This window comes from Hordeum vulgare, chromosome 6H (genome assembly GCF_904849725.1).
Source record: "Hordeum vulgare subsp. vulgare chromosome 6H, MorexV3_pseudomolecules_assembly, whole genome shotgun sequence".
NCBI lineage: Eukaryota > Viridiplantae > Streptophyta > Magnoliopsida > Poales > Poaceae > Hordeum > Hordeum vulgare.
The window spans coordinates 31,544,190-31,554,836 of NC_058523.1; the positions used below are offsets into that span (position 1 = coordinate 31,544,190).

Below are 10,647 nucleotides of genomic sequence, written 5' to 3' on the forward strand. Positions count from 1 at the left end.
GAGAGGACCATCGACGAGTCCGCAAGGACTATCATCTCGGTAGAAAATCCATTTCTCCTAAGATAGACCCTTCCCTGAGTGATCGTAGAAACCTCCACATTCGGGGGCTTAGCTGCGAACCAGCTTTCGCCTAAGTTAAAGTGGTCCCGAATGGAAGCAAGATCTTCATTCGGCCGCCAAGATGAACAAAACAAACATTTCTTGGTAGCGAACCCATTTCACCTAAGGTAGACCCTTCCCTGAGTGATCGTGGAATCTTTCACACTTAGGGTCTTAGTTGCGAACCAGCTTTCGCCTAAGTTAAAGTGGTTCCGAATGGAAGCAAGATCTTCATTCGGACGCCAAGATGAATAGGAGAATTATTCCTTAGCAATGAATCCTTTCATGCCTAGGTTAAATCCTGCCCCGAGTAGGGACAACGTCCACGCTCGGGGCTTAGCTGCACACCAGCTTCCGCCTAAGTCAAAATATTTCCGAATGAGGACATGATCGTCATTCGGATACCTTAATGGACAGGACCATCAACGAGTCCGCAAGAACTATCATCTCGGTAACGAATCTGTTTCGCCTAAGTTAAAGTGGTCCCGAGTGAAAGCAAGACTTTTATTAGGACGCCAAGGTGAACACGACAATCATCCCAAACTGTGATTCCACTTTCGCATAGGGAGAAATGATACCGTGTGAGGATGACCTCCACACTTGGGGGCTTAGCCGCGAACTGACTTTCGCCTAAGTCAAAAACAATCCCGAGTGAGAACAACTTCCACACTTGGGGACTCATATGCGAATAAACTTTCGGCCGAGTATAAACCACCCCAAACAAAGACGACCAAAGAAATAAGATCCAAATTAATTGCGGATAAACGGGATCGAATTCAGCTAATGGTATGCAAAAGAGAGGGCCCAGGGTGCTCCCATGCTTCCGATGAGAGAGGCAAAACTCATGTCTCCCATGCCCACCATGGTAGCTCCGAAGCCACCCATGCCTCCCATGGTAGCTTCGAAGCCACCCATGCCTCCCATAGTATCTCCCATGCCTCCAATGGCCATGCCTCGTTTTTGGATCTAGACTTCTTCTCGTGCAAGCTTGACGTACTCCTTTTGTTGCTCGTCTAGGATAGATGTGTCCATGATGAAGAACAAGTACTTCTCCCATTACAACAATCTAGTGCGCTCCTTCATGGCCAATTTCTTCTCCTCCAATGCCACCTTCACTAGTAGAAAAAGGGGCTTCCGTCCCAGCTCAATTTACACATTAGTCCCGGTTCCATTACGAACCGGGACTAATGTTAGCATTAGTCCCGGTTCGAATGGCAAGGGCGCCGGTCGGTCATTAGTCCTCGTTCGAAAGGGACCTTTAGTCCCGGTTCGTGTCTCGAACCGGGACTAAAGGTCTACCCTTTAGTCCCCGTTCAAGACACGAACCAGGACTAAAGCCTCCAAACCCTTTAGTCCTGGTTCGTGTCTTGAACCGGGACTAAAGGGTAGACCTTTAGTCCCGGTTCAAGACACGAACCGGGATTAAAGGGGTTTTGTATTTTTATTTTTTCCTATTTTTAAATTTTATTTCTGTTTGTAGTTTCTGTTTTAAATTGCTTATATCTTTTAGGATATTTTTTTTGAGTGATTCTTTTTGCATTAGATTCAAAATTTTGTCTAGTTTCTGTTCGTGCAATTAGTTTTTAAATTTGAATGGTTTAAATTTGAATTTGTTCAAATTTTCTTCAAACGCAAATTGTGAATAACTTGAGTTTACAAATAGTTTCTAATTTAACTCTTTTTTCTCCTAGTCATCTGTTAGATTGTTATCACAGTAAGATTTATTTGGTTATTTTTAGAATAATTTAAATTTGGATTTTAATTAAAACAATATTGTTTTGCTTATATGGTTGTTTTAGTCATTTAATTGTTGTTTTTTATTATTTTTAGTTAGTAATTTTTGTAGATTTTAACATGTTATAGTATGGTGCATGCTGAATGCATAAAAAGTTTGGAATTAAAATCATTTTAATAAAATGCCTTTGTAGCAGATGGGTTTTCGTCTGAAACCTTGATACTTCGAAGGATGATCCAGTTTGTACACGAAGTGCATCCAGTTTTTATCGTCACTCTCTCAACTTTTTAGCACATGCCATGTGGGTGAAACTATGATACCATGCCAACTTTCAACCTTTTCAGAGTTCATTTGTAGTGCTTTTCAATTTCAGGGTCAATTAGCTCAAAAAAGTAAGTAAATGCATGAAAAATACCAAATGAAGTCAGAAAATATTGAAAATTTATGATGTAGCTTTAAATGGTGTATTTTAAACACAAAAAAGTATGGAGTTCAAATAAGTTCAAAAAAATGAAATCCCTTTGCAATAGATGAGTTTTCGTTCGAAACCCTGATACTTCGAAAGAGATTGTTCATTTTGTACACGAAGTGCATCCATCTTTTGACGTAACCCTCTCAACTTTTTAGCACATGCTATGTGGGAGAAATTATGATACGATGCCAAGTTTCAACCTTTTCAGAGTTCATTTGTCGGGCTTTTCAATTTCAAGGTCATTTAGGTCAAAAAATCATTAAATGCATGAAAAATAGCAAACGAAGTTATAAAGGGTCAAAATGTAGGATGTGGTTTTGAATGGTTTATATTGAATGCACAAAATGCATAAAATGTCTGAAGTTGAAATAAGTAAAAAAATAAAATATCTTTCTAGCAGATGGGTTTTCGTCCGAAACCGTGATACTTTGAAGGAGATGGTCCAGTTTGTACACGAAGTGCATCCAGTTTTTATCGTTACCCTCTCAACTTTTTAGCACAAGCTATGTGGATGAAATGATGATACCATGCCAAGTTTCAACATTTTCAGAGTTCGTTGTAGTTCTTTTCAATTTCAGGGTCATTTAGCTCAACATAGCAAATAAAGTTAGAAAGGGTTAACTCTGGCTTGGTTAACCTTAGTTGTGATTCTGGCGGGGACGGTGCTAGCAAATTTAGTCGACGGGTATGATTGGTCTCTTGGCTAAAGGGGGATTCTAAAATTTTCAAACTCTACCCTCCCTGGACCATCTTTTTAAGTTTTGTACAAAATAAACAAAAATGCTAAAATCTTCAAAAAATAAAATCCTTTGAGATGTAGTTAGGTTTTAGTGCCTAGTTGGTATACAAATTTTGAGACATGAATTTTGACCGTTTTTAAAAAAAGGGAAAAATATAAAACGGCCATAACTTTTGCATACGACGTAAAAAAAGTTTAATATATAAAAAAAACTAGAGAAAATTGGGAATCGATTTCACCGAGGCTTGCCCGGTGAAGTTTTCTCAGATTCTCAAAATTTCCAAAATGTAAAAAAAGTTATGGCAAAAAGAAGTTTTTTCCACAAAAATAAGAAAAAATAATTTTATTTAAAATCTTTAGGTTGTTTTCATTGAAATTCACTATTATTATTACTTATTTTGTTTATTACAATAGTTGTTTGAATTCAAAAAATTAAATCATGTGACATGACATCAAACCCTAGGTTGTTTAGGATTGATAGCTTACTATTGTCACGAGAACAACAAGTGCACACTTGGCAACAAGGGACGATAGAACCAGGAAGTTAAGCGTGCTCGAGCTGAAGCAGTGAAAGGATGGGTGACCGGCCGAGAAGTTAGACGATTTGAAATGAGTAATCTACGCTAGAGCAGTGAGGATGGGTGATTAGAGATTAAATTGTCAAATAAATCAAAGATTTAAAAATTGAAATAAAACATAAAAACAAATCAAAGAATATTCAAAAGTAAAATTTGAAAAATAAATAAATAAGGTACCTTTTTGGGTCAAACAAACAAAATAAACAGACGGATCCTTTAGTCTCGGTCCGTGTTAAGACCCGGGAGTAAAGGGCCTGCCCCTGAGGGCGCTCCGAGGCGCCCACGTGGAGCACCTTTGGTCCCGGCTTGGAACAGGGCTGGGACTAAAGGTTAGTCCTTTAGTCCCGCCTCTTTGGTCCCGGTTGATGAACCGGGACTAAAGCCCCTTATGGGCCGGGACTATAGGCCCTGTCCCCACTAGTGCTTCCTATCCTCGGCCGCCACCCTTCTCTCCTCGGTTGCCAACTTCCTCTCCCCGGCTGCCGCATCTTGGTTCCTTGCCATCTTCCTCATCTCATTCGCTTCATTTCTTGCGTTCACAATAGGTTCCATAGCATTTTTTAGCTCATCGTCTCCTTTCCTCTTCTTCTTTTCTTTTCCCTCTTTCTTGCCTCCACTTGGTCTATTTGGTTTGGAGTAGGCAACCGAGTTTGGTGTAGGGCTTCTCTTGCCTCCATCACTTGATGACTCTTCCTCATCATTATCCAAATCAATATAGTTCGCTTGCGTTTGTTGCTCTCCTCATCGACACCTTCATGGGGCCTCCATTTCTCATCATCCTTCAACGCATCACAGCAATGGGGCAAGGTAAATGGTATCCCTTTCTTGATCTTTCCTTTCTTGCTCTTCTTATCCTCTCCTTGAAATAAGTTTTGTGCAATAGTGAGCTACTAACAAAAGAACAAATTAGCACTTGAAGCACCAAAGAAGAAGCATGAACATGGAAGAATCATGAAAGAAATGGCACTTACCCTATCTCGGTCATTAGTGCCACTTGGGTTAAGCGTGTCAACCGCCTTAAGTGCGGTCGCCCACTTTTGATAATCTTTGTTGATTGTCGACCACCGGAAGCGAAGAGATCTTTCCGTGCGGTCAATTCCACTTTTGTTGTATAAATCAAAGTGCTCCTTCATCCGGATCCAATATGCCTCTCTACTTTGGTCCCCTCCAACCCTGGCATCCCTAGACAATTTCAACCATGTATTGCATAGCAAGACGTCTTCATCCATGGTGTAGTTTCCCGCTCTTCCTTTCGGTGTATCCACGATACCCTCACCATCCTTGTCCACCTCAAACTCATGATTATATAAATGCACATCATTGATTTGAGACCAATGGGAATTGTTGCAGCCAACACCCATAGTAGTCATGTATGTCTCATCATTGAAACTAAAAAGTATATACAACAAACAAATATAAGCTATCCATATGTATCTATTCATGTAAAAAACAACAACGAAAAAAACTGGGTGAAAACATACCTTGTGGGCATTCCATCAAACATGTTGTGCGCATTGGCCGCCGGCGGTACAAACGAGCTCGTCCGCGCTTCTGTCGCCGCCACATCCGTCGCACGACGTGCAAGTTTCTTCTTCGGCGGCCTAGTGGAGCCATCCACCGCCTTCTTCTTCTTTCCGCACACCTTCTTGATGGTCTTCTTCACTGCCGGCGCATTTGGAAGCTTCGAGAAGGGGGCATGTGTCACGGCGGGCGCCGGCGCGCCGCCACCCGCCGGTCGTGGCGCCCTGAAAAGGTTGCGCGCGAGATCGGTGCTCGGAGGCGCTCCGGCGGAGACGAGCCCAAAGCTCGCCGAGCTAAGGTTTGGGCCGGCGCTTGTGGCGGCGGCGACGGCGGCAGAGGGATCGCGGGAGTAGGAGGGGCTGAGGGGGATGTCGGCGCGGCTGTCCATCGGGCCGTTTCGACGGCGGCGGAGCGCGCTATGCAAAGGCGCGGCGGTACGGGGCAGAAGCGGAGTGGCAGCGCGAGCATACGAGTGTGCGGCGCTCGGTAGCGGGCGCATGAAATATGGGGTGCGCGATGCCGTTTAGCACCGCGGGCTGAACCGTTTATACCGCGCGCGCGTTTATTACGCCTTTGTTGAAGCGTTCGGAACGACTCCGCGTACGGCATAAAGCCGTTTTTCCAGCGCGGCACTTATATAACGCGGTTGTTGGAGATGCTGTAATTAATAAGGTTAAAGTAACTAGCTATCGTTTTTAATTTGGCTGCCTTTTCTAGGGTGGGAAACGTTTCTCGCCGGTGCGTCGGCCGGCCGCACGCGACCGCGCACGCCCGCTGACTTGGCATGCAATATTTTTTCGTTCAAATTGTTGCAATCAGCGTCATATTTGCTGCAAGCATTTTTTTTTGCTAGAGTTGTCCAGTAAAAAGCTGCATATACGTTTGGTTGCAGCTCCAGTTCGTCGGATTTTTCGTTACAATCGGTTTTTTTTTAACTTTTGCTACAACCGTATTAATTTTTGCTACAACTGACATCATTTTTTGCTGCAATCGTTTACTAAAAAAGTTGCATGCACGGTCACGTAGATATTTGATACAACCGGTGTTTGATTTTTGCTACCACGTACCATCAGCTTTTTTTTTTGCTACGACCAAGTAGATATTTTTTTGATACAAATTTTGTTTTTTGTTACAACCGTTAAAAAACTTGCTGCATCGGGAGAAAAAACTGTTGTATGGAAATCTAACGATGCGGACGCGTGGGGGTTGGTGGATCGTGCGGCCCGTGCGTGGCTGGCGGAAAATTTCGACCGACGCACTCGCGCAGAGCACTGGCCATTCTTCTGTTAAGGTGGACATAAGGTGAACTGTCTCTAGATGGTAGGGAGCTCATATACTTTTTGGAATTAATCTATGCCTTCTATACTTCTAGTAGATATAAAAGATCATATCCTCTCGTCAGTTTAACATCTCTCTTTTCTTTACAAAGACAGTCAACAACTAGTGTCTTTTCTCCCGCAGAACACGGGACACTGTCAAATGGGTGTCACTCAAAAGAATCTTGCGACACCATCTGCCCATCGTCGCTCCTCCGCGGCGAGAATGAAGGCTTTAGGTAGCTCGGCGTGGTTGGCCTCGACGGTGACAATGATGATGACGATGCTGACACGGTCATCTTCTTGCTGCCTCCCATGGACAATGTCCTCGTCACGTTCCTGAGGTTCTTTGAGAGTGCCCTCGCAACGGGCGACTCGACCGTGCTCTGCCCCTGCAGCCTCCTCTGGTCCTGAGAATACCACAGACATGGTCATCTTCGAGGCTCGTTTTTGGAAGCATGAATTGAGCTACGTATTTTCAAATTCATGCGAGATTTGATGTGTGATTCATGTCTTCAAGAAAAACATATGTACTTGTGCGCATATGATATTAGGCAATGAAGTGTTTAAATTTGTGGTGTGAATTCATCAATACCCTCTGTTTCTTCCTCTCTTGCTCTTTCTCCTTCCTCGTGTTGTCGTAGTCCTCCAACATGTCCAAAAGCCCCTCCTGCATTCGCACAATCGATCATTTCTCATTTGCAAAGTTGAAAAGTGGAAACCAGAGTGCATATCTTCCCGCCAAATTTGAAAAGGAGAGTAAGTAAAGGAAAATGCAAACAAGGCGTGCATACACCATCGTACACAAACTTGGTTCCTCTTTCCTTCTCCCAGGCCACCACCTTCGCCGTCAAGGCCTCCGCCATTGCTGCAACTCGTAGAAACACAACAAGAAAAATTCACAGGGCAGCATCAGTGCTCTGTTCATGAAAGGAGATCAATAAAGAAACGCCAGTTTCTCATGAAGAACAAGCTGATGAGCATCGTCGTGCACTCACCTGGCATCTTGCTGACCAAGGCGCGGGCCTTCTCGGCGCGCTTCAGCACGAGGTGCGTTCCTTTGCCCACGTTGTATCTGTTCTCGTTCTGAAAATCATACACATGAAAAACAGTTCAAAGTTTCAAACGAGGAAGAAAAGTTATGAAGTGGATATCGCATAAATAATTATCTCTCGATTAACATTTTAGCTACCCAATATCAAAATGTTCAACTTGCACAAATATCATGTGTAGATCCAAAAATTGCACAGGTAGCTGTCTCCAAAAATTTTGATTTGTAGGAAATTTCTGTAAAATTCATGTGAAGTTCAGAGAGTCTGTCTGTTTGTCTCACCCTGTTGTACTCCTCGAGCCAGGATTCCTCCTCGAGGGCCGCCAGCCACCTCTCCATCCTCTCCAGCACCTCCTTCCGGCTGAACTCCTCGTCTCTGGCCTCCGAGATCCGGGCATCCAGCCGCTCTAGCACCAGCGACCGCTCCGCCGCGTGAGCGCAGCAGTCGTCGTCGGACACGAACTCCTCGCCGCCGCCGTCCTCCTCCTCCTCCTCTTCCTCCTGCGCGGAGACGATGCGCGCGCGGCGCCGGATCTCTCTAAGCTCGCCGCGCTTCCTGGCCAGCAGGTCCTTCATCCGGCGCCCCTTGAGGCCCTCCAGCCGCGCCACCTCGGCCTCGACCTCGCCGATGGCGGTGGCCGAGAGCGCGCCGGGCTCGGTGATCTCGTCCTCCGAGGCCGCCACGTTGCAGGCCACGCCCTGGAACCGGCTCTGCTCCTCCGGCGGCGTGTCCATCAGGCTCCACAGCTCCAGCATGGCCACCACCAGGTCCTGCAGCCTCTGCATCCTGCCCCGCTTGGCCTCCCTCAGCCTCTCCGCCTCCGATTCCAGCCTCGCGATCGCCCCGTCGCTGATGTCGCCGGCGGCGGCGACGGCGCCTGCTTCTTCGAGGCTCGTGGTGACCTCTCGCGGATCCATGCCGAGAACCGAGGAGGACGCGTGCAGGGAGCTCGTGAGCTCTGCCATCTTCTTGATGCGATTCTCCTGCCAAGAACAAGAACACATTTCATCAATCACATTGAGCAGACTAGTTTTGAGGAGATTTCTTTTCTGATCCGAACTAACTGGACCTTCTCGGATTGGAGATGCCGCAGGTGCGCTCTGAGCTCCTGGAGACTATTCATGGTGAGGTCGTCGGGGTCGGCGTCGACTCGCGGCGGGGGCGGCCGCTCGACGGGCGTCATCTCCTGCTGGAGCCGGTCGATGAGCTCCGTCACCTCCGTGAACTGCCGACGCATCTCGTCCCGCCGCCGCCTCACCTCCTCCAGCTCCGGCGCGATCGCGCGCAGCTCCTCCCTGAGGCTCCCGGCGCTGGTCCGGGGGGCAGCAGTCCGCGGGTCGTCGCCGACGGCGGCGCGGAGGGCGGCCAGCTCGGCGAGCGCGGCGGCGACCTCCGCCCGCAGGCGCGCGCCTTGCTGCCTCACCTGCGCGACCTTGGCCCTGTAGACGGCGAGGCAGTCCTCCTCGAGCGCCCGTAGCGCCTCCCCCCGGTCCTCCTCCGCCTCGCCGACCTCGTCCCACGCTTCCCGGAGTTCCCGCAGCAGCAGCTCGAGACGGGGCTCCATTCTTTGTTCTGGAACGTACGGGGAAGGGGATAGCCCGCGTGCGGCTTCAGGGAGACGGCCATGCCACCCGCCGTCGGGTGGCCGGCCTCATGGTTCCTCCTCCGAGGGCGATCTGTCGGTGCCGGTGCGCGCGTTACGTACGTCGGGCTCAAGGACGCGGCGGTGGACGGATCAACGCGATGTGGTGGACTGCGTGGACGGCCGGCGACGGCCGGACGGACGGACGAGCGACACGACGGCGACGGCGTCAGTGATCCGGGCGATCGGCCGAGAGCAGGTTGCGCGAGCGCGTTGATCGGTGTGGGAGAGAAAAGCGCGGGCGATCAGTGCGTGCATGGCATGCGTGTGAATGGAGGAGCACTTTGCATGCCTGCTTGCTCCTCGCGATCCCTCCCACACACGTGAAGCCGTTGAGAAATTGGGAGTGACATGTACAATTATCTGATAAAACCGTCTTAATTTAATGTAGAGAAGACGATGTCTTAGTGTTTTTTTCATAATAATACGTGTCTCATTTATATCATAAATATTAAAGTAGAAGTCATGTATAGACCCACATGACAAAACTAAAAAATAACAGAACCTTACTAAGCTTGACACCAACGCCTGTCACCTGCCTCCGACACCACCACAGGAGTCACCGAAGAAAAAAATAACGAATCACCTCCTCATCCGAGCTCGACGCAGCTCCATCGCTGATATGCAGCTTTGCGGATCACGCCGGTGCAACACCCGGACACGCCATCGAACTCCAGATATGGTACCCCACCACGACTATGACGTCGAAGGAGGAAACCATACATGTCGTCCACGAACCATGTAGCCAACACATGTTCCTTCTTCCACATGTCGTCGATGCAGACCACAATCTGCATCCGCTTCCGGACTAACTCCCAAGCTCTGTGCCGACGCTGGAGCAAACATCGTCGCAATGACGGAGCCGGAGGACACATGTCCACCACGAGGATGCCGCCACCGCCACTACATCCTTACTTGAACACACTGGTTTCCAAACCCATCCTCAACCATAGGACCAACAACCTGGTGTGACAGCCCGATGCCGACGTTTCAGAAGATTCCCCTTTTCTTTCCGATTTCATCGTGTGTCTATTTTCTTTTGTCGCATCATCATCGCATCATGCGCATCTTCTGCATTGCATCGGCATCTCCGTGCCGCCAGTTTTCAAAACATGCATCCGTTGTTAGTAGCGGTTCTCGTCGTTGTCCGTTCTCAGCCCAACCGCACACGCACGCGCCCGCGGCATCGTCAAACCCTGTTTTAGAAGTGCGTTGAAAACTTTCTCTGATCGGGGTGAAACTTGGCATGCGGTCGTAATTAGATATAGCTAGGCCGCCTGTCGAATTTCGTCGCGATCGGAGACCGTCTGGTACCCGAACGGTCGACCGTAGCGGTACCGTATTCGGTCTACCGTCGGACGTGTTCCGGTGTTTTAAATTGCGTTGCCGCGCCGCTCGTTCTCCCTCTCGTCTCTGGATATCCCCTCTACACGGCCGCGTACCCATTCCCGCATGCGGAATCGTTCGAATCCGACCCCGCGATTGGATCCGGA

The 10,647-nt window shown here is 48.0% G+C and overlaps 1 protein-coding gene across 1 annotated transcript; it reads right to left on the bottom strand.

Annotated features, from left to right (window-relative positions):
- Nucleotides 1–6,564: 6,564 nt before the first annotated feature.
- On the bottom strand, nt 6,565–9,191 carry LOC123406142 (65-kDa microtubule-associated protein 3-like). The gene is made up of 6 exons (XM_045099620.1): nt 8,582–9,191; nt 7,794–8,495; nt 7,459–7,546; nt 7,255–7,328; nt 7,056–7,130; nt 6,565–6,870 (listed from the first exon to the last, which is right to left on the bottom strand). The coding sequence occupies exons 1-6, from the start codon at nt 9,074–9,076 to the stop codon at nt 6,631–6,633; spliced, it is 1,674 nt and encodes a 557-aa protein (XP_044955555.1). The 5' UTR covers nt 9,077–9,191; the 3' UTR covers nt 6,565–6,630.
- Nucleotides 9,192–10,647: the final 1,456 nt, after the last annotated feature.

Excerpts from the sequence above, each read along its gene's own strand:
- LOC123406142 (XM_045099620.1), bottom strand. The coding sequence starts at position 9,076 with ATGGAGCCCCGTCTCGAGCTGCTGCTGCGGGAACTCCGGGAAGCGTGG. Across the intron at positions 8,496-8,581 it reads GGCATCTCCAATCCGAGAAG|GAGAATCGCATCAAGAAGAT; the intron begins GTCCAGTTAGTT and ends TGTTCTTGGCAG. Across the intron at positions 7,131-7,254 it reads CCAAGTTTGTGTACGATGGT|GAGGGGCTTTTGGACATGTT; the intron begins GTATGCACGCCT and ends GTGCGAATGCAG.